The 26,496-nt window shown below is 45.4% G+C and overlaps 1 protein-coding gene across 2 annotated transcripts in view; it reads right to left on the reverse strand.

Moving 5' to 3' along the window:
• The window catches only part of Tln2 (talin 2), a 423,718-nt gene that overhangs the window by 123,129 nt on the left and 274,093 nt on the right, over window positions 1-26,496 (reverse strand). For both annotated transcript variants that reach the window (XM_036191895.1, XM_036191894.1), the window contains exons 13-22: window positions 23,456-23,557; window positions 22,305-22,381; window positions 18,848-19,028; window positions 17,542-17,655; window positions 13,971-14,079; window positions 12,248-12,456; window positions 11,616-11,714; window positions 5,315-5,482; window positions 3,752-4,046; window positions 1,231-1,397 (exon numbers count right to left, since the gene is read on the reverse strand). In XM_036191895.1, coding sequence (XP_036047788.1) covers window positions 1,231-1,397; window positions 3,752-4,046; window positions 5,315-5,482; window positions 11,616-11,714; window positions 12,248-12,456; window positions 13,971-14,079; window positions 17,542-17,655; window positions 18,848-19,028; window positions 22,305-22,381; window positions 23,456-23,557 — 1,521 coding nt within the window. The remainder of the gene's footprint in view (window positions 1-1,230; window positions 1,398-3,751; window positions 4,047-5,314; window positions 5,483-11,615; window positions 11,715-12,247; window positions 12,457-13,970; window positions 14,080-17,541; window positions 17,656-18,847; window positions 19,029-22,304; window positions 22,382-23,455; window positions 23,558-26,496) is intronic.

Consider the following 26,496-nt stretch of genomic DNA (forward strand, 5'->3'; position numbering starts at 1 on the left):
ACTATGGCCAAGAACAACTAACTACACACAGTAAAACAGCACACAGAGTGAATGTTCAAGGTGACGGACAGCGGTGTACGCTATTATGAGTCAATTTCAATTTCTGATCTGAAGAAAGAGGCTCTGATAAATCTCTCCCCATCAGATATGAGAACAATGTGTAAGTAAAAGTCTTTCTCAAGGAGGACTTGACCCTAACTGGTATGACAGATCTTGATGGCTCATGTCTTCACATCACTGCTGGAACATTTCAAGGCCAAAAGTAAATATGAAAAGTGAAGATTCCATTGGAAAAACAAGGGCTTGGATGGAGCATGATGAAAGGGAGTGGGGAGGCCATAGGGGTGTGTATATCCTACAAAAAGACCCCCAAGGAAAGTTCGCTAAAGGCCATTCAAAGAAATCATGTCTTTAGAGAATATTCTGGGAGAACTGAGAAAAACAGCTGGTGCCCAACTGTACACAAAGAGCAAAGCTGCTGCCCTGAACTGGCAGAAGAGCATGGTAGGTACCCACGTAGCAGTCATCAGTGTCCTTTGTGTAGGTCCACAGCCCTTGTATCATGGTACTTTAGCTGAGCCTGTCCTCAGAATCTTGCCAGTTTCAGTTAGATATGTACGATTCTGAAGTCATGAAAGGCTGAAGCTAATACAGGGAGAGGATGCTCTTCTATTCCCTTTGAGACAAAATATGATGCCAAAATTTGATCGTCCACTTGATGAGATTTAGGATCACCATGGAAACAACCCTTTGGGCATGTGTGTGAAGGAGTTTTCAGACTGAGTTCATTGAGGTGGGAAGACTCACCCTGGGGTCCCAGACTGAAAATGGAAAGGCAGCTGAGCACCAGCCTTTACCTGCTCCATGACAAGGTTTGCGATGTGACCAGGCACCAACTGCTTCTGCCACCATGAAGGACTGTGTCCTCAAACTGTGAGCCAAAATAAACCCCTCCTTCCTTGTGTTACTCTCCACAGGCCCTTTTGTTGTAGCCATGAGAAAATTCACGATGCCGGCACTGGCGGCTGCGCTTTGCTGTCTGTGCCTAGTCAGCACCTCCTTCCCATGTTCAACAACTCCTCTGCTATCCTAAGTGTGTTCAGTGTTACAAAGCCACTCAAGCATGCAACAAGGAGACATCCATACTCCATCCTTCACCTTTGAAGGTAAGCTTCAAACCCTGACACTCAACAGCGTTTGCATTTCAAGCCTAAAGACCAAAGGCCTTACCTTTGCGGCTTCCACCATGCGGGCCGTGGAGTCAGCCAAGAGCTTTGCAGCTGCCAGGAGCTTCTTGGAATTCTCCATGTCGATCTCAGCCTCCGCATCTGACCTCATGGCATTGACAAGATCAGACGTGGCCTGGGCCAGCACCCGGGCTTGGCGCACCATCTCACCTAGAGGACAGGACAGCAGGTATGAGCTGTTTATTTACCACTCTGAGAATGATCTCAGCAGTCAGGAAGCTTTTTTTTTTTTTTTCCCTTTCTTTCTTTTTTTTAATTGTAGTTATTTGTTTGAAACAGGGTTTCATGTTCAGCCTCTAACTCACTATACAGCTGAGGATCACCTAATCCTCTTGCCTCTACCTCCTTAGTGCTGGGATTACAGGCAAGCACCACCATGCCTGGTTTATGAGGTGCTGGAGGCTGAACCCAAGGTTTTCTTGCATGATAGCCAGACATTTTACCAAACTGCTACACCCCCAGTTCCTGGTTAGGAGTTTTTTTGTTTTGCACTTGTTTTTTGTTTTTGTTTTTGTTTTGTTTTGTTTCCCCCAAGACACGGTTTCTTTGTGTTGTAGCTCTAGTTGTCCTGGATCTCACTCTGTAGGCCAGGCTGGGCTAGAACTCAGAGATCCACCTGCCTCTGCTTCCTGAGTGCTGGGATTACAGGCGTGTGGCATCATTGCCCAGTTCCCAGTTTGGATTGTTTATTACTGTTTGTCCTTGCTGTGCTTGAGACTTCATGAAAGTCTATTCCAACTTTCTTTCGGAAATGGGAGGCCTATTAAGATGCAATGTTAAAAGTGAAACCACCCCAGGGAAAGGACTGGTTCCTCTCCCACAGTTTGCTGGAGGGGAGACAAGCTTTTATACATATAGACACGCTAAAATCAACGTGGTGACGTCGATGGCATTGTGGGACAGAAAAAAAAAAAAAGACACAGGTGGGAAAATTGATGAAATATGAGCACTGTGGGTAGTTAACAGGAGCATGCCCACAGATGCTTTGACAAATGTGTCACAAGTTAGAGAAGATGTCAGACACAGGAGGAAGTGGAAAGATGGGGCTCTGCTACCTCTGCAACTTAAAAAAAAAGGTAAAGCTAGAACTATTCTAAAATAAGAGGTTTCCATAAAATAACAAACCCCAAATGAGAAGAGCATCAGCAAAAATCCAATTGTATGGCACACACTTGGAATCCCAGGCCATCACAGGCCAGCACAGAGTATCACACGTTCAAGGCTGGTGATCCTGTCTACAGAGGGGAGTCTGTTTGTAAACGCTGCCAAACAAAAGGACCACCTCTCAGAACTCGTTATAAAGCACGGTTGGACACTGGAAAAGCAAGGGGCAGAGGACCTCTTACAGGCAGTTGGTATGGTTGCAAAATCCTTTTTAGAAGAAATTCCATTAAGAAGTTTAAACTTCAAAAATCCATGTATCCGTAGGCTGGGCAATTCCACAGACAGGCACTGTGGCCACATACACAAAAAGCCAGGGAAGACACATTTTTAAGAAGGCTCTATGTAGGAACATTTTTATAAAAGCAAAACAAACTCGGAAACTAAATGCCTATTAACAGACATGCAGTCAGAGGGCAGGAGGCTAAGCTCAGTGGTGGAGTGCTTGCCCAGCGTGCAGCCAGAGCCCTCCCTGGATTGGATCCCTAGCACTGAGGGAAAAAAGATAACTGGATAAGTGTATGATGATGCCTCCAAAGTGGAATGCTATCCTGTCATTAAAAAACAAAACACGAACGGATAGGTAGGTATGGAAAAATTCACAGTATACATAACACAATTATATTTGGACAGGCCTCCATCTGTCTCTCTGTACACAACCTTTAAAGGTAGAGCTGTTCTAGGAACTGTGAGGTGACAGGTATGCTAACTTGTTTACCATAGCAGCCATTTTACACATATCAGCTAGAAAATCAAGCGGTCAGTTCTGGGGACCAAGAGGGCACAGTGACCTGATGAATTCAGAGCAGGTGGCTTTTCAACAGGCGGAAAGGGTATACTGCATATCTAATTTTAATTTACAGCATGATTAGAGTATATTGAAATGCTCCACCCTACACTTCCCCAGGAAATGCTAACCAGGAGCATGGTCTAGAGCCTTCCTTGAGTCCCATCGGCCATCTACTGCCCTCTTGGCTCTCTACAGTGACCTGGGGGGTGGGGGTCGGAGGGGGACAGGCACAGGACACAACAGCGACTTCTAGTGGATTGCTACATGTTCCTGCTTCCCTGGGTGGCTGCTCTGACTTTACCAACTATATCCTGCGTATGGGATAAAAGGACTTATTAACACTATAAATTCAAATAATGAAATGCTGATGAGGTTTTTAACTGAGGCTCTGGAAGAAGTTGTTAGGACTCCTGGATCTTTCTCTGTGCCACTGCATGCAAGTTTTGGACTAAGGAAGATGAACGACCGTCCTTGCCAGTTACTCTAGAGTGACTGTCACCATGAGGAAACCCCACGCCTATCCAATCCCTCCTCTCCCAAACCAGTGCCTCACCAGCATCACCCATGGAACTGAAGATGCTCTCGGTGACACACATGATGGTGTCAGTGGCCTGGTCATAACGGCCGATGGGCTCGCCGCGGCTGGCAAACTGCCGCACATGTTGCAGGAGGTCGTGCAGGGCCTGGCTGACCACACTGGCCGCTGCGCTGACCTGCTTCAGAAGCTCACTGTCGCCAGTGGCTGCCTGGCAGGCACGGACACAGTTCTCCACAGAGCGGTCCACCAGCTTCCCAGCCTCTATCAGCTGCTCCTGACACACAGGAGAGCTAATGGTGGGGCTTACGACCTGGAAAGATACAGAGAGGTTTGCTGCAGTGTTCCAGAATGCCCAGCATCTCCCTGAGGTCCCTTTGACCTTCACTAAGCATACATAAAAGGGAATCAACTCATCCAATGTGGCTCCCCCCACACTATGACACCTTCTTTGTGATTTGAGAAATCCTGCTAATTAGTCATGTGCGGCAGTCTTCATTACCCAGTACTTAAATAAGGACAAAGTCCTGATATTTACCAATTATATGCTTTTCCTCTGAGTGAATCTTCTAGGATGAGATAAGGCAACTGACTACCTAAAAGAATTGCATGTATTTTTCAGAGGCCGTCTGAAACTCGGCCTGTGTCTCCTCAAAGACTAGGGAAAGTCCGTCAGTTATCTTGGACTCCAGGACCAGCAGGAGCATCACTTAAGAACGCCTTTGAACGCTCCAAATCCTATCCCAGGTGGGAAATGCCACCCTTTCAATCACAGATCTACACGGTAGGAGATGGAAAGTCCAGGAGCAGAAGCCCCATCCTCAGAGAAGCAGATATGCATGATGGAATGCAAGGGCACCTGAAGTCAGGCAGGTCTGAGTCATAACCCCAGTGCTGCTGCTTATTTCCATGACTGAAAGCTCCTCACGCACACCGAGTCACCTCAGGCTCCTCATCAGTAAATGAAGATGAATGGTGCTCAGTGTGCAGAACTGCTGGGCAAACCCAATCACATGGCTCTGACACAAGGAATGCACCCTGGAGCCATTCACAGCGAGGACGACTAGGCCTCCCCAAGAAGTTGTGGGTTCAGTATGAACCCCTGTACGATACTGTGGCACCCACTGCAAAGCCTCTTTTATGCACTGAAATAAGATGCCTTGAGAGGCCCAAAGGGAGACACAGCAATGCGCATCTAACATCAGGTGAGCCAACAACAAAAACAGAATTAGACAGCTTATACTAAAATCCTAGCACGGCTGGCTGGGTGTGGTGGTGCACAACTTTGATTCTAGCACTGGGGAGGCAGAAGCAGACAGACCTCTGTTAATTCAAGGCCAGCCTGGTCTCCACAGATAGCTCCAAGAGAACCACGCGACATAGTGAGGACCTTGTCTCAACCTCCCAACCACTCCCACTAAAAACAAAACAACCCTCCTCAAAAAAAACCTCAAACAAAAATTCTATCATGTCTCCCCAAAGAAGCCATCTGAAGCAAGCTCCAGACCTCAGGCTACTTAACGATGGTGGCAGGTAAGAGTATATGGCACTGTAGGAAGGGAGGTATGCCAGCTGGCTTACCTTGGCACAAGCCACAAGCTGGGAGGTGGAGAGAGCACACTGGGTGGCTGCCGCGATCACTCTGTTCTGTAGGACAGTGTCTTCGGCCACCTGGGCCACATTCTTCGCCTTGAGTACCAACATGGCAGCCGCATTGGCAACAGCTTTAGCCAGACTCATTAAAACATCCTAAGAAAAGGGGACCAAAGCTACTCATTCATTTATTTTTTTTTAAATCACCCTTCAAACACTAAAACTGCGTGGAGTGCACCCAGACTTTCTATTAAAACTCCACTTGGTTTTTACCTTCACCCCTTCAATTTTTTTCCCTTTAGTTTTTGAAATGCCAACTCATCCTTGCAAGAAACTAAGGGAAAAAAACCTTGTATCGAATAACCAAATCTGTCCCTGTAGACAATAAGTAGCACAGGTTTCCGCAGAAAACAGGTCAGGGGCTCAGTCATTAGAGTGCAAGCACCAGGACCTGAGGCTGGATCCCTAGTGCAAACGCTTGAAATGTGCTGTCAGGACGGAGACAGGTAGATCCCTGGAGCTCACTGGTCAGCCAGCCTATTCTAATCAGTGAGCTTCTCATCAAGAGACAGACCATCTCAAAAAATAAGGTGGAGAGTGACTGAGGGGGACATCGGACATTGAACTCTGGCACTCACATGTACACATAATGTGCATGCGTACCAAAGACACACACACACACACACACACACACACACATACACACACACACACACACACACCCGAGCACATATATAGGTCCCCAAAATACCACACACAAATTTAAACACGAAAATAGAACAGCTTAAAGAGGAAGGGTTTAACTGCTGATTCACATTCATGTTCTCGCACTGATTCTTGACTCTTATACGTGTGATGGATGTGTGGTGTCAGGAGAAACTGAACACATATTCCAGCGCCACCAATACCACCTGCAGTAGGTAGGCATTAAATCATGACCTCCAAGTTGTCATGTCCCAGAGTAAGTTGAAAATTTATCTTTTGGATACCTAGCTTGTTATGATCTAAAAGTCAGCTGCTCCTCCGCCTCCAGAAAGCAACGTATAACACACACAGACAAATTGATGGCACCGAGTCCTACAGTTGGAGAGACAAAGACTGCTCTGAATATAACTTATTCTCAGTGTCTGGAACCTTCTGCATAGGGATTGGATTATGCAAAGTAGAAGGGAACTTGCATAAATAAACTATCGGCAAGATGATGGGGAGTGTGTGTGTGTGTATGTGTGTGTGTGTGTGTGTGTGTGTGTGTGTGTGTGTGTGTGTCGTGTGGTGTGGTGTGGTGTGGTGTGGTGTGGATGCTTCAGTTGGGAGACTACTTGCCCAGTGGAGGCAAAGCCTTGGGTGCCATGTCTATGAACCAGCAATGGTGGTGCCTTCCTGTAATCCCAGAATTTGGGAGGTGGAGCAAGAGACCCAAGGTTCAAGGTTGTCTTGAGCTAACCTGGTAGGCCAGCTCAGACCACATGAAACCCTATCTCAAAACAACAACAAGCTTATCTAGCAAAGGATGCCAGCGCTGCTGAGAACTTAAAGCTGTTTATGGAGGGCATCCTCCTGCAGGAGGGAGGATCCCTTGATTACAACGGCCAGGTCTGTCACCCGGCCTGAAGAGGAACCACTTTTACATTTAATTTACTTCAGTGCCGCAAATGTTGAAAGCAGCTTAAGTGATTTAGAAACGCCTTCCCTAGCATCCCGGCCACTGTTACTTGGAGCGAGAACATCAAAGCTTCTCTCCAGAGGATATGTGGTCAGAAATCTTCAGTTATTCATCATATAATGTTAAAAAAAAAAAAAAAAGCATGTTTGGTTCTAAACATCAAGGGGACCCATAGGGTCTTTACGATGAGAGATTTTGAGAGAATATATCAGAAATGGTGTCCAGCCTATAGCGTTTACACTGGTGACAAATGCATGCGACCTAGGCAACTCTAAAGAGCAGCAAAGAGCCTGAAGAAGCTGATTTTTGGGCTGGAGAGATGGCTCGTTAGGGAATAGACGCTGGTTGTTACACCTGATGACCAGAGGTTGGTCTCTGGGGACCCTATGATTAAAGAAGACTCCCTAAGTTGTCTCCAACCTTCACATGTATGCAGTGGTAAAGTGGAAAGCGCGCGCAGACACACACACACACACACACAGAGGCACAAATGTAATAAAATGGAAAAAAAAAGTTGATTTTAAAACGGACAAAAATAAAGTGGCTTTAAAGGAACCATCTACTGTGGCCTTTCCTGGGTCTGTGACAGTGTCTGGGTGTGCAAGAAAACATCAATGACACTTTCAGGAGTCATGTGGCACTTATCTGCTGCACAACTCTCAAAATTGTTCCCAATATGCCTCCCCTTACAACGCCAATGCCCCTCCCCCCATCGATCTTGGACATTTGTCTCTGAATTCAGGTTAAAAGCAATTTGGATGTCACAAATTACTAGCAAGACTTTAAAGCATAACTTTCTGAGCCAATCAGAACATTACTTCATGGGATACGAATCCATCTGCTCACACTGGAACTGAGACGGGGTCACCCACAACCACGATTGTCATAAAAGACTTTGGGTCATTTCAAGAAATTCTGTTTCTCTTAATTTTGTCCAAAACAAACAGGAGAAGAACGGGATCCTGCAGTTAGAACAGCTGACCAGGTCTTTGTCAAGGTTTTCAGTAAGTCCACTAATGTGTAGCTTGTGTGAAACAAATCCTTGTCATCTCTGGGAACATGCAGTACATCCAGAACCAAAGACAGGCTCCAGCCTGGGACAAAAAACCAGAATGGAAACCCAGTGCCATGCAGGAGGCCGGGGAGATCACCTTATCATACTTGTCCTCACCTAAAGACTCCACTCTCCAGTGCATTCCACCTTGTCCCTGAACCTGCCTCCCTAGCAAGGCCAAAGAGAAACAAACAGGAGGCGGAGTCTGCATCTGAACACTGCAGACAATCAATCCATCCAGGGAAGAGAGAGGATGCAAAGCTTCAGAAAACTGTAGGGCAAGTGGCACACCTTATGGGAATCCACAGCATCTCCTCTACTGCCCTCGACACCAGATAAAGTATTGTTTTTGGGTGTGTACATGAATGTGGAGACCAGAGTACAAGCTCAGGTACCATTCCTCAGGAGCTATCTACCTTGTTTTTTGTTTGTTTATTTTGAGATAGGGTATTTTGCTGACCATAGGCTTGCCAATCTGGCTAGGCTGGCAGGTCAGTGAGCCCCAGGAGATCCCTCCATCTCCATTTTCCTAGTCCTGACATTACAAATACATACTACTGTGTATGCCTGGCTTTAAACATGAGAACCGAGGATTTAACTTGGGTCCTCATGCTTTCATGGCAAGTACATTACTGCCCAAACTATATCTCCAATCCCCAGAAAGCAATACTTTTGAGGAAAGTAAATTGAGTGCTTAAAGGTAATGAAGCCTAGCAAGCTAGCAGCTGAATCTCATATAGAGCAAATTCCTAAGAGTTATCTGCCTAGGAGAATTACCTGTACCAATATAAAATGTGAGCCCAGCACAAAGACAGTATGGAGATCTGACCCAGCCTCTACCGTATACTGAACATCTTACTGCACCTCAGGGCATGAATGGGTCTTGGGGTCCCAGAACCCACAAGTACAGGGACAGGAAGGAGACACAGACACTATATGGATGAAAGTGTAAGTTTCTCATCACACATATAATCATGACTTAGTCCATGTGACACATCCTGTCCCAGTAATTCTAGAGAAAATGGTATCCAGGATAATTTTATGTCAACTTGACACAAGCTGGAGTCATCTGAAGGGAGGGAGCTTCCACTGAGAAAATGCTGCCCTACGATCCAGCTGTAAGGTATTTTCTTAATTAGTGATTGATGGGGGAGGCCCAGCCCATGGTGGGTGGTGCCTTCCCTGGGCTGGTGGTCCTGGGTTCTATAAGAAAGCAGGCTGAGCAATCCAGTAAGCAGCTCCCCTCCATGGCTTCTGCATCAGCTCCTGCTCCCAGGTTCAGGTCTGTGTGAGTTCCTGTCCTGGCTTCCTTCAGTGACAGACTACAATGTGGAAGTGGAAGCTGAATAAACCTTTCCTCCCTAAATTGCTTTGGTCATGGTGTTTCATCACAGCCACAGTAACCTTAACTAAGACAAGTGGCCATCTATGAGGTAGAAAGCCAGAATGCCAGGGAAAGCTAAGAGAGAGGAAACTGTTTAATCTCTTTCTAGAAAATATTTTGTCAGTAACCAATGAAGAGGTGTTCAAAGGGGATGTTGCCAAAAATGCCTCCTCTTGCATTGTGGGAAGGATGTATTTAAGGTATCAAGTGGTTGATAAACAGATTTTTTTTTCCCCAGGCTGGAGTGATGGATCAGTGGTTAAGAGCACTGGCTGCTCTTCCAGAGGTTCTGAGTTCAATTCCCAGCAACCACATAGTAGTTCACATTATAATGGGATGTGATGCCCTTTTCTGGAGTACAGATGTTCATGAAGACAGAGTATTTATATACGTGCATAAATCTTTTTTTTTTAAAAAAAGATGTTATTTTTCTGAATTTGGTAATATGTATAGTGTTAGTTCTTATACATTTGAAATTTTGTGATTTCTAATTTCTAAATCGGTGTTTCACATATAGTTATATATTGCATTATAATATAATAATTTAGAAAACAGTTTTTTAAAAAGTAAAGCCAGAGTTGGGGCTATAGCTCAGTTGGTAGAGAGCTTGCCTCGCATGTATGAAGGGAACATCTTGTGTTCCATTCCCAGTACCACAAAAGCAAGTCATGGTGGAGCATGCCTGTAATCACAGCAGGTAGAGGAAAGCGGGAAGACCAGAATTTCAAAGTCAACCTCATAGTGAGCCTGGAGATAGCCGAGGCTACCTGAGACCACACTGCCCAAAGTGAAATGAAAGGGGCCGAAAACCAGCTAAGTGGTTAAGAGGGCTTGCTGCTGTTGCAGAGGACTTGAGTTCAGTTCCCACCACAGACTGTGGGTGGCTCAAAACGGACCGTAACTCTACCTGCAGGGGAGTTACACCTTCTTCTGGCCTCTGGAGGGGCCCTCATACACATGCACGTGTACACAGTGACACACGTTCACATAAATGAGAGAAATACAAAAGTAAAAAGTCAAGGCCAGTGGAATTCAATGGAAGCATCAGACAATGAATTTGACAGATTTAGATAAGGGGATTCTTCCAGAAGCCCAGCTTAGAAATTTAATATTGTAACAGAAATGGATTTATGTACTACTTGTGAAATCAGAGATCTTTAAAGAGGAATAAGAGGCCCTGGCCTTCGAGTATATGAGCAGAGCTCAGCCTGGCCTACCACCTCCGTCTAAGTCCTCAACACTTCAGCTGTGGGGTCAGGAGGAGGCAGACAAGCTGAGCTCTTGTCCCAGCTTCAGTGTTGTGAAGCTGGCGGGGAATCAAGCCAGCTGCAGACAGTAGCATCAGCTGCTTGGCAGAGGACAAGCAGTGTAAGACTCTAGCACTGAAAAGTAAGGGTCACAAAAATGGCTTCTCAGCCGGGGTGTCGCATACCACACAGCAAGCTCTTAGCTCAGTCATCAAGTGCTTGTTGGGTTCGCCTGCATTAAATACCCAGACCCTACTTTAAAGAAGACAGTAACTTAGAAAAGACTTTCTAAAAAGGAAAGGCCAGAGTTGGAGATCTCACTCAGTGGGCAAGGTGGTGCATGTAGTACTGGGCGGGCTGAGGGAGGCAGGTCTCTGGCACTTGACTGCTAGCCAGTGTGGCTCAATCAACAATCCTCGAGAGAAACTTTCTCTCAAAAACAAAGAGAAGGTGAACAGCATCCTGAGAAAGGACATCAGAGGCTGACCTCCGGCCTCTCCACACATGTGCACACACATGCAAGCACACACATAAAAACAACACCAATGACAAAAAGAATGAGGCCAGTAGAAACCACTTCCTACAAACTAAAACAGGACTAGCTGAGCATGGGAAGGATGGAGGCAGGTAGTCAACAGAAAGGGGTTCATGACTGCTTTATCCACCTTTTTTGTTTATAAAATGTTCAAGAAACCAATGAACAACTAGAAAGGCTCCGTAAGTATTTTAGAAGATGACACATAATATGTGACCTGAGTTTTTCCATTAAAAACATATACATTTAACCGACACTAAAAGACCTCACTACTCAAATCATCTCTTTTGATCTTATTCTCAACAGCCCCAGGAAGTCCGGGCTTGTATTCCAATACATCCTCCCTTTGAGGTCAGACTCATCACTCAGACTCCTTTCCAAGATCGGGAAGCCGCAGACATCTTACTTGGAATCGCTCGTCCGTCTCGTTCTCTCCAATCTGTCTCAGGAGATCGCCACTGGCTTGGCCGATGCTCCCTGCAGCAGTCAAAACAGTCTGTCGAGGCTACAAACAGATAACATGATTTGGTTGGAAAGAAAACGAATTTCTTCCTAAGTCTCACCACACATCAGTATAGCGAGGAATCATACAGATCAGTTCCTCCCACACACAAATGAAGATCTTGGGTTGTGTGCCAGATAGGAGGAAAAAAAAAATCCTGCTGAGATGGATGCAAGGAAATGCTCATCAACCAGTAACAGGCAGATGTGCTTGGAACTTGCAATGAATCAGTCTTGCACAATTAGATCCAAGCTGGTATACTCAGAAATTCAGTTGCAAACCTGTATGTGTGTCTTTTGTGTACTAATCATGCGGGTTGAGTAACTAGCTGTATCTAATTAAATTCCCTTCTTGGGAAGGTTCCTAGTAGGAGCACAACCCTCCCCAGAGGTTGAACCACAGGATCTGACTCGTTTCGATAACTCAATACTACCCTGAAAGAGGCTGGCAGAAACCTTTCAGGAAGCCAGAGCTCCACGGATCTGAAGGGATGCAGGTGTCTCGTCTCAAAGTGACTATGTGTCCCGAGGGCTCACCTCTCCAGAGGTAGGCTGCACGGCCTTCAGCAAATCAGACACTGCCCCGGCGAGGGTCCTGGCAGCTCTGAGAAGGTCCTCGCCACTGCCCACGTCGTCGTCCATGAGGGCCGCCAGCAGCTTCACACCCTTGGACATTTCGGTCAGGTTGGAAGAGATTGTAGTGATTGCACAGCCCACAGCTGTGTAGTCAGTATCCGCGGGGTCACCTGAGACAGAGAAGGACCAAGACCAGAGGAGAATGGTGATGGACGAGGAGAGCCTAGCTTGGTAGGATGTAAGCAGCACTGATGAGACAATGCCCACTGGCAAGAGCCCATGCCCCACCATCGTGCAGGAATCAAATATAGAACTCTGAGGAACTCAGTGAATCGGCCATCACCCTGACTCCAAGTGGCTTCAATAAGGTCCTCTCATCTGGAGGTCTCACATACTGAGAGAGTGAACAAGGCTCCTTTAAACTTCCAAAGCAAAGAGTCTTAAATTTGAAAGGGGGTAGTGGGAGGGTTGGAGTGGCTAGGGGTGGTGGTGAAAGTGATTCAAATACATATAATTTCAAAGTAGGGGCCAGTGAGAGGGCTCAGCAGGGCTGAGATGATGAGGGCTCAGATGTTTGCTAATTCTGATGACCCACATTGGTTCCTCACCACCTGAATGGTGAAAGGAGAGATCTAATGCCTGAAAGCTGTCCTCTGATCTCTACATGTGCACTGTGGCATGTGTGTGTAACCCCACCCCACATTGATGAGTAAATGCAACTAAAAATTAAAAAATAAAGTTCCAAAGCAGACTAGGGAGATAGCTCAGTCAGCAAAGCATTTTCCTTGCAAATACAAAGACCCAAGTTCAATACCCAGAATCTATATTATAAAAAAAAAAGAGCTGATGGTATAAACTTATAATCCTAATGATGGGGAAATGGAGGCAGGTGGATCCCTAGGCCTGAGGGAGATTTAGCCCGGACTACTTGCAGAGTTTCAGGCCAATGAGATACCCATCTTAACAAAAAGAAGGACTGTGCTTGAGGAGGAATATCTGTGACTTCCACAAACATTTTCTCTGTCTGTCTGTCTGTCTGTCCATCTGTCTGTCTCTCTCTCTCTCTCTCTCTCTCTCTCTCTCTCACACACACACACACACACACACACACACACACACACACACACACCTCAAATTCCAATGCATGCATCAGCATCTCATAACCCCAGCTCAGGGGTCACTCTATTCCTGAAATAGTGGCACACTGCAGACAGAAGTCCAGGTATTTCCTGGCTCTCACCAGACAATGTAAGAGTGGAGTCAGGCTACCCCAGAAGACATACCTACTGGACAGGACAGGCCAAGGACAGATGCTTGACATGTCCAGACCATTTCTAGATTCCAAACCCTCCACAGGAGAAACTGGCCTCAAAGACTCTGAAGTCTGTTCACATGCTGATGGACAATGAGCACTAAGTAAATGCCTTTTAATGATACACGATATCAACAAAAAGGAATGCATTGTTCCTTACATGCTCTTGGATCATTTGGAGCCAATGCCTAAAACAGGCCAGGTATCTAAAAATAGACTGTCTTCTCACAGCATAGCAATCTGTCACTTCAACGAAAGAATGAATACATGCACACACATGCACGCGCACGCGCGTGCGCGCGCGCACACACACACACACACACACACACACACACACACACACACAATAATGCAAGTCACCCGAGGACTTACCAGCCGTGAGGTTGACAACTGAAGCTGTCCCAGCAGTGATCGCATCGACTTGAGAGTGGATTTCATGTTTGGATTCATCCACTTTGTTCTGAACCCATACTCTAGATGCCTGTAAAACCAGACAATGGAACAACATAACCATAGTGCTCAACTGCCCGGGAGACCAGAGAAGTTGAGCCATAGGATGAGAGCAGAATTTGGCTGCACTCTCCAGCCTGGGCCAGAACTGAACATGCCTGAGTCATCTTAAACAATATCTCGAACAGGTTTCTTGTGTGTCCAGAGATGTTCAAAGGTCTATAAATTCTCTGAAAGGTCTATCATTTCTCTGTATCTCATACTGCAATTAAAAAAACTGTTTATAACTTGTGGGAAAAATAATTTGATACGGCTATATCTAGGTGAATACAACCGAGAGAGTCAAAGATCATCTATATCACTTCCTCCGAGACCCAGGGAACCCAGAGAAGAGGGGAAGGAGAAAATGTAAAAGCTGGAGAGAAGAGTAGTATAGAGGTTTGAATGAGAATGGCCCCCATAGGTTTACATGTTTGAATAGACTCCAGTGGGTGGAACTGATTGGGAAGGATTAGGAGGTGTGGCCTTGTTGGAGGAGGTGGTTCACTGGGGGTGGGCTTGGAGGTTTCAGAAGACAGAAACAAGCCTGTCTCTGCCTCCTACTTGCAGATCAAGATGGAGATTTCAGCTGTTCCTTGCACTATGCCTTCATTCCAACATCATGGACTCCAACCCTCTGAAACGGTAAGCCTATTTAAATGCTTCCTTTTATAAGTTTCTTTGGTCATGGTGTCACAGCAACAGAACAGTAAGACAAACAGAGTGCGGTAGTATGCAGTCCTCTGGGCGTGAGATGGCCATGACCCTCTTGGGACTTTCAGCAGCTGGATTACTTGAAAAAGATCTGTACAAGACTGGGTCCATCGGGGAGGCTGGAGAGACTCCTAAGGCGTTGTCCCACACTGAGGATTGATAGACAGTGGTTGTTGGGAGTGGGAGAGACATTTTCTTTCATGGTGTTGCTACCAATAAGTAGCACATGTTCCCATACATAACCCCTCACCCATGCTCCTATGAGTAACCTTAATTGAACTCACTGGCTCATCCAACAATAACAACAACAACAACAACAACAAACAAGATGAATGAGGAATGAACAGGCTCGATAGGAGAGCGAGAAGAATAGGGGAGGGCCATGGGATAGATATGATCAAAAGACATTCTATCTATCTATCTGAAAAGTTCACAACAAAAGCCATTATTATATGTGATTAGGATAGGCTAGTTAAAAATCAATGTCTCACAATAACTCTGGATGTACACTAACACTTGATGACAATCTTCACTTTGCTTTTGTAGGTGGCGGAGTTAGAACTTGGGCATGTCAGCTCACAAGGGTTCTTGACCAACACTGAAGCTTTTCCTATGGACATGATGTGAACTGTCATGAAGAAAAGCAAGTATCATGGCCACGTGCAGCTGGCATTTTCCCCAGTGTACCTGGGAAGATGGGTACCTGCTCTTGGCTGCTTTGGCTCCATCAGGTGTCAGGACAATGGCAAACTATACCCAGGTTCTGGGCCTTGCCTTTCTTCTACTATAGAGACTCAAAGGGCATTCCTAGCTCTTATATTTTGTTTCAAGCAATCAGGTGTGTCCAACCTGAAGACTGTGGGCTACAATTGCCGAGGATAGCTTATGACTGTAGCGTAACACAAAACAATATAAATTTACTTAAAACATTATGAGATCTGTATGTGTGATTAGTATTGTTTTATAACATCACTTGTGTCAGAAGTTTGGCTATGTCCACTTGTAAACTATTTCCTAGCATTTCAGAGCTCACCTATCAAATGATGATTTCTGTTGATAATGATGACCCTGTAGGTAAGACACTGATCTAGGCTTAGGGGAATCACATATTATCTTAGCACATTCTAATTCTTAAAAATTGGTGAATTGGGACAGTCACTGCCACATATTTTAAAGCTCTGTCGCCCAGCTGTTCTGGATAGGGAAGTCCACTATTTATTTCCACTCTCAAGTTCCCTGAGAAAAATGTATAGGGAATTTAGGGACTTGAGAGAAATGGTACAGAGGCAGTAGCAACCTCCACATACACACACAGGTGCAGAGATAGAAAACAGCATTCAGGGACAACTTGGAAAAAGTGATCCGGTTAACAGGAGGAGGTTGCAGAATGCATCTCGGTTCTGGCCCCTGAAGATCATCATTCTGTCTTCTATTGGTGGGTTCTCACTGTGACTGCCCATCAGAAAAGGAAGGGAAACAAACCCAACCTGCTCTGGTGCCCAGGCCTGCCCACAGAGACACTGATTTGTGTAACCTGAGATTTTTTTTTTTTTTGTTGTTGTTGTTGTTTTTTTTTGGTTTTTCGAGACAGGGTTTCTCTGTGCAGCTTTGCGCCTTTCCTGGAACTTGCTTTGGAGACCAGGCTGGCCTCGAATTCACAGAGATCCACCTGGCTCTGCCTCCCCAGTCCTGGGATTAAAGGTGTGTGCCACCACCACCGCCTGGCGTAACCTGAGAATTTTTTTTTTTTTCAATGCTCTGAAGGTGGTTTCGGTGCAGAATAAGGAGAAGAGGGAGGAGGAGAAGGTAACAGGAAGTAAGATTGCTAGTCAGGTCTTTGCAAAGTTTAGCACACCCACAAATCACAGGGGCGGCTGGCTAACAGACACAGTGACAGAGGATGCTGATGGGCCTATGATTTCTGCTTCTCTCCTAAGTACCTGGGTGATGTCAGTGCTGCTCTCCGGCAGACATCTTGACGTGTGAGGCATTAGCTGATTCGTGAAGGCCTCAGTGCTCATCACCTCACCCTGCTGCAAAGCTCAGTAGTACCATAGCTAACCCAGGCATCGACAAAACACTATACTCAGCCAGCATCCCCAGGAATGTGGTGGACACACCCATTTGTAGGCCCCACCCCATACCCACTAGATCAAAAACACATGCTAAGAGCAGAACATAAGCGAAGATGACGGGTAGGGCGCAGAGATAAGGTTTTTTTGTTTTTGGTTTTTGGTTTTTTTGCCAGAGCTGAGGACCGAACCCAGGGCCTTGCGCTTGCTAGGCAAGCGCTCTACCACTGAGCTAAATCCCCAACTCCCAGAGATAAGTTTTAACAAGCCATCCATGGGATCCCATTGTGTACTAGAATCTGAGAGCTACTGGCAGTTTTTAAAATGACAAAGCCAGCTGCCTGAGTTGAGCTATTAGATGCTACGTGCATGCTAAGAACTGGATCATCACCCCTTCCCATCAGCCTTAGTCGGATGACAGGGGAAAGGCTTGAGGGGGTGAGATACCCAGATTCACACAGCCAGTCAATAGAGGAGCTGGGATCCACCGACTCTGGGGTCTAAGCTCAGCATAGCAGTCCTCTTTTCCTGAGTGCGACAGAGCATCAAAGACCCAACATATACCAAGACACACAGATTTCTTTATCAGCTAGCTGGAGATAAGAGCATTTAACCTTAGTCCGAGTCAGGACAGAGACACGCGATGAGAAGGACAGATGGATAGTTACCATGTCTTGTCCGAGAGGTGGCAGTGAGTCCAGCTCGCTGAGGTCATCCTGAGCCTGCTGGACGGCGTGCATGCTTGTGTTGATGGTCCCCATAAGGGCTTGCTGCGCCGAAGTCTGGAAAGGCAGATGAACACAAGGTGGTGAGCGGAATCTGGGGAATGGCAGGGTCCCCTTGCAAAGCAGAACAAAACTAAACCTTCTCAGTCAGGAGCACTTCTCATTACGCACCTGAACTAGCTCCCATTTCAACCTGAGGGCTAGAAATAGCACATTATATTAATAGAACACAAAGCGAAGGTGATTGCAGTGAAGGGCTTATAATCAGAAGGGTGTGGAGAGCTTAATTAGCAGACAAGAAGGCTGATGAGCATCTTCACAGGGGAATTCAGGGGTACAGTTGATCTGAGTACTGTGGATAAAAGATCCCATGCACAGAACACAGATGGCTGCTTCCTAAGAAGGATTCTTGATCATCCTTAGGACTCTGCCCAAACTTAGAGCCAACATGCTTTTCCAGCTGCATGATTTCCAAGCTTTGATATTCTTTAGTCCTCAGAACTAGCCCAATAGCAAGGAACTCCCAAGGCAGGCCTGAGCGGTACTGACTCAGATGAGTTAGAAAGAATTCAACAAGACTCGGTTGCAAAGGGAGATCATGGATGGCTAGCCCATTTCTCACACTTTGTGAGGGTATCAGGGCCAGTCAACTTGAAGCTGCTTCAGGGGCATGGGGCTTTGCTTCCACAGCACAAAGAGGTTCATGATGGTTAATCTTTATGGCCAATATGAATAGATTAAGAATCACTTTGGAAACAAGCCTCTGGGCAGATCTTTGAGGGCAGACTAATTTCTAGCTTGAGTTAACTGAGATGGGAAGGTCCACTCTAAATGTGGGTGGCATTATTCCACAGGTTGGGACCCTGGACTGTGTTAAAATGAAAGCTGAGCACCAGCATCCACCTTGTTCACTAATGTGATGCACAGTGTGATCAGCAGCCTCATACTCTTGCCCATCCCTTCTTCACCACAACGGACTGTACTCAAATTATTAGCCAACACATACATTTCTTTCTGTAAGTTGCTTCTGTCAGGTATTTGTAATTGCAATGAGAAACGTAACTAAATAAAAGGCCCCTCACTCTCTCTTGCCACTGATTCTAGAAAGAAGCAAGTAGACATGCAATTACACGAATGCACAGTCTATGACTCGTGGTTCAGGTGTGAGGCCCGGGGTCCCCACATAGAACCCTGAATCACCATCTCTGATGGCCCAGAGGTTAACGGATGAATAGTCAAGGAGTCTCACCAGTGGAGGCATGTGTCCTCGGTGCATCTGTCCAACCATGACCTGCTGCTGTGGTGAGGGCATGCTACCAACATTGAAAGTCTCAGGCCCGCTGGAGCCAGAGCGCATGACAGCGGGCAGTGCCACCGAGCCGTGCTCTGCCTTCCCAGTCCGGTTGAACTGCTGCTGCAAGATGGTAGACCTGGGGAGGAGACAACTGGTCAAGGCGAGGTAGGCCCCCACATGCGGTATGGTACAGTGGGAAGAACATCAAAGATGTCCACTGCCCTAGGTTGTGGAGGCCTCTTAAAAAGCGCACAGTGGGCAAGGAATGAAAAGAAGCACCAAGATGCTCAGCGGAAGCACCTGAGATGAATCCCTTCAGGACCAGTATCAACGTCTCCAGTGAGTAGTGCTCTAGTATTATACAATGTATTTGTTCTCAAGACAAAACAAATGACAGTCCTATCACAATGATGCTCTGAGGGAAGGCTGGAATATGCTGTTCTATTGCTTGGCCAGTCATCCTGAAAGAACACTTCTCAACAGGTTTTTTCTAGGAAGCAATCGATGGCATCGATCCTTAGCTTGATGGGGAAAATGTGCAAATAAATTTAAGGAAAACCTCTCACAAGTTCAAGTCCAATGACCACAGAGGATATTTGTCATCCCTGGAGGCTTGATGCATCTCTTCTAAAAGATTCCACCCAGAAATTAGGATTTGTACACACAAACACACACCACACATCTTAAGGTTTTTAGAATGAGTGGTAAATGAGTGGTAAGTGCAAAGGACTTCACACATGTGTAAGTAAGGAGCTAGATGGAGGGCAGTTCTTCGTCAGGAACCCAGTGGGAAAGTAATAAGGAGGGTCTGTGGAACCCAGGTGTACCTACAGAGGTGAAGAGGGAAGAGATTTTATACCAAGAGGCAGGGACAATCTTAGACCATCGCTGTTAACCAAGTTACCGTCTTAAGCCACAGACATCTGTAAAGAGTCAGAAATGTGAGCAGAGGTGGGCGGTGGCTAATGAAATGTCCTACACGGTCCAAGGGCTGAGAATGATCACCTGTTGAGTGCTCAAATCTAAATAGAACATCTACAAAACCTTGGCTCTCAGGGATAGGGGCCACAGCTTAGAGAACATGACAGAAGAGGAGGAGGAAAGAACGCAGAGGTGCTGGCATCTGGGAGGAGTAGGGGAAATGCTATCTACTGGATCTGACATGGTTTTTGTACTCGTGAGTCACAGCAGGCATGACTACCTGCACAACAGCTGCACAAGAAAGAGCCTGGCAGCATTCTAGCGTGTAGTGGGTCTAACGAGGCTCCACCACTAGCTGAGGAGCCCCTGGGAGTTGATGTTTGCTCGGGGATGAGAGTCGGTTTTTTTTGGGTGGTGTAGACAGTAGTGGGTTCTCCAATTCCCCCACACCCATGCTTATGGAAGCCACCCTAAAAAAACTCACTAGGTCTCTAAACAAAGACTAGAGAGTAGGAGGGAGATCCGTTGAGGAAAGAAGGGGTCAGAGGGAGCAGAAAGGTGGGGTAAGAAGGTAACGTGGGGTGAATCTGGTCAAAGTAAAGAATATATCTGTTCAAAATTGTAAAGAATAAATACCAAACATTCTTTTAAATGAGCTCAGAATAGATGACACCAGGGAGATGAGGTCTGGAGGCTGCTATCTTGTACTTCAGCCAACAGCCATATGTGAAGGTGTGGAAGATCAAAGGCTCAGAGCACCCGGACCATTCTTCCTGCTCATCTTGACTTAAATCCATGATGACACACGAGTAGTAGAGGAAGTCTCAGACAGGCAGGGCCACGGCACTCTGCATCCCCACACCTACAGGACTCTTCCCGGGGGACATACACGTGTTGCAGATGCTGTCAAACCAACACCTCACTCTGGTGGGAAGCACTAAGTTAACACTTCCAACCTCGTGGGCATCAGTCATTCCAAGGACTTAGGAGACCAGCCCTGAAATATGTCATGACCAGTGTAGTTCCAACCTGTGTGCTTACAGGAAACAAATTTTGGGTGGAAACATCTGCTTTTCTCTTACATAGGAAACTGTGTTGGGATCAAATGAGACAGCATGTTGGACACACAGAATAAAAATGAATGGAAATGAGACAAGGGGAGTTATCACAAAGATCTGTTTAACATGAGGGTGTCTGTGAGGGTTCCCCAGCTAGCATCACTTACTGGCTATTTCTTATTTTTATTAAATTCACTTCCTCATTAATAAATAGAACTAAGAGTTCTTAAATCACATGATTTTTTTTAAAAAGTGTGTGTGTGTGTGTGTGTGTGTGTGTGTGTGTGTGTGTGTGTGTATCTGTGTGAGGGTATTTACAGGTACCTATAGAGGCCAAAAGAGGGAGGCAGATTCCCCTGGAGATGGAGTTCTGTGTGGCTGTGGGTACTGGGAACCAAACTCTGGTCCTCTGTGAAGAGGAGCAAGCATTCTTAAGAGCTGAGTTATTTTTCCAGCCTTAAGTTGTTGTGTGATATTTTGACTGCATTCTGATGCTCCCAAAACTGGCAATAAAACTTGCTTTGAATCAGAGGGCAGAGCTAGCTACTAGCTGTCCAAAATTAACCATAGAGGTTTTGGAGGACTGAGGACAAATTTTGATAGACACAGGAAGGAGTAGGGTGGAGTTAAGAGAGGTCTTGGGCCTTTTTGAATGGAGAAACATGAAAGAGAAGGTCACTGGTCACTTCTCCACTGCTTCTCTGATCATGCAGGTTCTTATCCTGATGAGTTTTTATTGATAGAGAATGATTAGAAAATGCTACACCAAGTTTTGAATTTAAAATAACAACAATCTTTAAAATAGCAAACAAACAAAATGTGCCAATGTTTTGTGTGCATGATTTGTGATTCTGTCATCAAAACCAAATATCACAGTGATACAAATGTTATTCCTGATTTATACATGGACAGAAAAAAAAACAAGGCAAAGAACAGACCCCAGCTCTGCTCTGAGCATGGCTCCTATGAGTAAGTTTTCCTTTCTTTTTTTTAATTGTTCGTATTATTTTACATACATGAGTGTGTTGCCTGCATGAATGTTAGTGTAGTACTTGCACACAGTGCCCATGGAAGCCGGATGACAGATTATTAGCCTTGTCTCTTTGCTGCCTCACAGCCTGTGAGAGGAGCGTGGCCTGTCATTAGTCCATATGGACACTGTCTAGCCTCGGAGTTCTCAGAACAGAATCCAACAGAAGTCAAGATTTTGAGGGAAGAACCCAATCCCTGAAATTTACACCAGAAATGCAAGAACAGAACCCAGGAAAAACCGACTGCTTCTCAAGATAGAGGCGGACACCATGCCCTGACACACAGGACAGCAGATGACACACACTGCTCATCTAGGGCCCATAGCTGTAAAGCAAGCCTTGCCTATCCCATGACCACCTCACTGCAGGCGGAGGCAGATCCCTGATACCCTGGATACTTACTTTTTTGGGGAAACTGACTCTTCTAACATGGTTGACTCCTCATCCCCTTCCAGCCCAAATCTATCTTTGCTTTGTTTCTGTAGGTAAAACAGACACAACAAGAAACATCAACAAATCTTAATGCAGGACCACAAACAAATACTCAAGTTTATGACAAATACTCAAGTTTATGGCAAATTCTGCATACTAGATAGTTAATGAGTGAAGAACAAGAGCGTGATGCCAATAAAGCAGAAACCCGTGACTTGATATATAAGTACAACAAGCCTTGTTTATCAATGTGACCACAGAAAGCAGTCAGGTGCATGTGATACCATTCTATCAGAATAGGGTTGTTTGAATGGACTGTGTTGGGAAGCCTTAAAACGTCTGCTTTTCTATAGACTACATTGGCACATGGTGCCATTATGTTTGGTAAAAACAAAAACACGGGAAAACCACAATGAACACTTTCCATTTCTACAAAGTCAGGAAAGCAAAAAAGCTATCTACAGAGGAAGAGTGAGGAACTAGGACAGACGGTCCCAGCTAGCTTTAACTACCAACTTGACACAACTCAAGGAATTCCCTAGAACAGTGTGACCCGTGGGTATGTCTGTAGGAGAATGCTATGATTGTTAATTGACTTGGGAGGGACCAACCAACGTTGGGTGGTACCATTTCCTGGACTGCACAGGAAGCTGGCTGAGCGTGAGCCTGCACCAACCATCAAGCAGCGTCCTCCATGGTTTCTGCTCTACTTCCTTGGCTGTGAGCTCCTGGCTAGAGGGTGTGCTGTGTATAGAGGTGAGCAAGCAGGCCCCATGTCAAGTTCCTACCCACACTTCCCTCCAGGATGGACTGTGACATGGGAGTGGAAGCCAGATAAACCCTTTTGACCCTTAAGTTGCTTTTGGTCAGGGTGTTTCATCACAGCAACAGAAATCCAACCTGAACACAGGCCATTGCTCCTTCTCCAGCAGTAACAGATACAAATATGCACTGTGGCAAAACTAGACATGCTCAGTGGATTCAAGGTCAGAGATCTCATACCCAAGCAATCTTAATGTTGACAACTCAACCTGTCAATCAAACATTTCAAATAAGGATTCCACCTAACCTGGCTCCATCATTGAGCCTAGATTTTCTTGGTTTCCGTCAACACAGCATACCTTTTTGAGGATGATGTCAATGTATCCTGCAATCAGCTGGGATATTTGCTCCCCCTCTGTGGTTTGTACTGAATAGTAGCTTTCCTGGTACTCTCCAAAATCCTAGAAGGGCAGAATTAGAAGGAACACAACTGTATTAGATCTAGCAGGCATCTTGAGGCCTCAGAGAGCAGCCACAAAGCTCTGTGACATGGCTCACTTTTCACTGCTCTCCACTCAAAGGAAAAACTGAACTCTAAAAGCTTATTCAACAGTGAGTATTTGAAAAAGGTGGTGGTGGGGGTTGGGGATTTAGCTCAGTGGTAGAGCACTTGCCTAGCAAGCACAAGGCCCTGGGTTCAATCCTCAGCTCAAAAAAACAAAACAACAACAACAACAAAAAGGACTGGAGAGATGGCTCAGCGGTTAAGAGTATTGACTGCTCTTCCAGAAGTCATGAGTTCAGTTCCCAGTACCCACATGGCAGGTAACAACTGTCTGTAACTACAAGATCTGACACCCTCACACAGACATGTATTCAGGCAGAACACCAATGCACATAAAGTAAAAATAAATAAGTTATTTTTTTTTTTTTTAAAGCTGGGGCTTGCCAAGCCTCAGGACCTGAATTCAATCGCTAGGACCCACAAGGTGGAAGAAAAGAATTGACTTTGGGCAAGTTGTCTTCCTACCTCCATGTGCCCCACACCTAAGGAAATGTCAAAACAGAAAGGAGAGGAGGCTCCAGAAACTGTAAAGGTGGACAGGCAGGTCGGGAGCCCCAGGACTAAAGGAGACCTAGTGTGAGCTCTCGGGGGCTTTTGCTTACATCCCACACATCCCCAAGCAGAGACCTGGAGAGGCCTGGATACCTCAACCTGTGGTAGCCATTCTTGAAAAGCCTACTCTTTCCAGAGGACCAGGAGAGTGAAGACCACAAGAGAGCGAGATAGGAGATGCAGCCCAAGGTGGGGGGGGGGGGTGGCGGGCCCAGTTCACTTGCAGCTGAAGAGCAGTGGGCCCCAGACATGCAGGGCGGGTGAGATGGTCCACTTTATTTCTACATTAAACACAGCGAAATTTCTGTGTGGCCCCACAGTCCACTCAGTATCCCAGGCCTAGTGGCTTCTGCTTCCTCCCATCAAGGTCACCAAGCAATAGTGAGCAATGCAGAGAAGTGCCCTCTGCCCTTAGAGAGAACCATCATATTCTGACTGCATCAGAAAGATAAGGTGAGCCGGGCAGGGTGGTACACACCAACTCCAAGCACTTGAGAGGCAGAGGCTGTGAGTCTGGTCTACTAATGAGTTCCTGCCTACCCAAAGCCACATAGTGAGTACTTGTCCCCAAACAAACAAATAAACAAAGACAAGGTAAGGGTTAGAGAGATGCCTCCATGGTTAAGAGCACCTGCTACTCTTGAAGAGCACCTGGGTTGGGTTCCCAGCACCCACATGGGAGTTCACAACCATCTGTAATTCCAGAGGATCTTGTACCCTCTTCTGGCCACTGTGAGTATCAAGCCTAAAAATGTTGCACAATCATATGCATGCAAATGTAACAGGCTTTCTTTTGGGCCACCAACCAGCTCCCAAATCATGACATGGAGAGTTATTAATTATGAACATTTGGCTTTATCTTATTCTTGTCTTACTAACTCTTATAACTTAATTTAACCTGTTACTCTTCATCTCTGTTTTGCCTCAGGGCTTTTTATTTTTGATTCTGTATGTCCTACTCTGTGTCTGTCTGTTTGGCCCCCAGCATCTCCCTCTCTTTCTCCCTCATTCTTTTTCAAGCCTAGATTCCTCCTATTTATTCTCTCTGCCCACCAGACCTGTCTATCCCTCTAGTGCCTAGCTATTGGGCATTCGGTTTTTTATTAGACCAATCAGGAGCCATAGGCAGGCAAGATAAAACAGCAACACGTCTTTACATAATTAAACAAATGCACCATAAACAAATGTAACACATCTTTACATCATTGAACAAATGCAGCATAGACAAATGTAACACAGCTTCACACAGTTAAAGTAATATTGTGCAACATAAACAAATGTAACACATCTTTACATAGTTAATATTCCACTACAGGCAAACATTCATACACATAAAATAAAATAACATCTTAAAAGGGAAAAACAAAGTGAAACAAAACAAAACCCTGAAATCCTTTTCAGCATGTTCTCCGACCATAATGGAATCCAACTGCAGATCAATACTAAAAAGACAACAGGGAGGTCTCAAAACAACTGACCACGAGAGAACCAAAGCAGAAATCAATCACAGAGAGCCAGCAGGAAAGCACCAAAAACCGGGACATTAATAAAAGCCTGGGGGAGAAAGGAAGGAATTCCTTATGAGAAGCCTTTACCGAACTTTACACCTCAGTGAAAACATCAGTGAACACTCTCTCTTTTGGGTGAGGCCATTAAATAGCTTGTTATAAGCATATCCTATTTTTTAAATAAAATTTTGCTTTTTAAGTACTTAGAACTACTTTGGAGAGACCAATCGTATTAAAAGAGATATAACAAAGATAAAAAGAGATATTACAGAGATAACTGTCTCCAACTTACTTATTCTTGCTTTTCTTTTCTTTTTTTTTAATATAAATCATCTTTATGGATACAATAGGAAAAAAATCACTATTGTAATTAGAGACTGGAGTAGTTGCTACTCACAGTGACTTAGATTTTTCTAGCAGTTAACAGACACAGTGGTACTGTGTTTAACCAAGCTAGTGATCACAGATGTTACAATCTAAAATGCCTTTCACAAAAGTACCACTCCAAAGTCTTAAAGCAATTTCTTCTAGTATTCCTAAATATCATGCTTATCTGTATACAAATTTTAAAATTTAGAAATACTCCATGACTTCTCACAAGGAAAGAAGAGGACACAGCTCTCTGAGAACCAACACCCATGTTTTGGGGGTTGTGTAGGTCCATCCAGCTACAGTTGACTACAGAAGGTGTAGATTCTTTTTATTTGTTTGTTTGTTTGTTTTTTTGTTTTTGAAGACAGGGTTTCTCTGTGTAGCTTTGTGCCTTTCCTGGAAC

This window comes from Onychomys torridus, chromosome 7, assembly GCF_903995425.1.
Source record: "Onychomys torridus chromosome 7, mOncTor1.1, whole genome shotgun sequence".
NCBI lineage: Eukaryota > Metazoa > Chordata > Mammalia > Rodentia > Cricetidae > Onychomys > Onychomys torridus.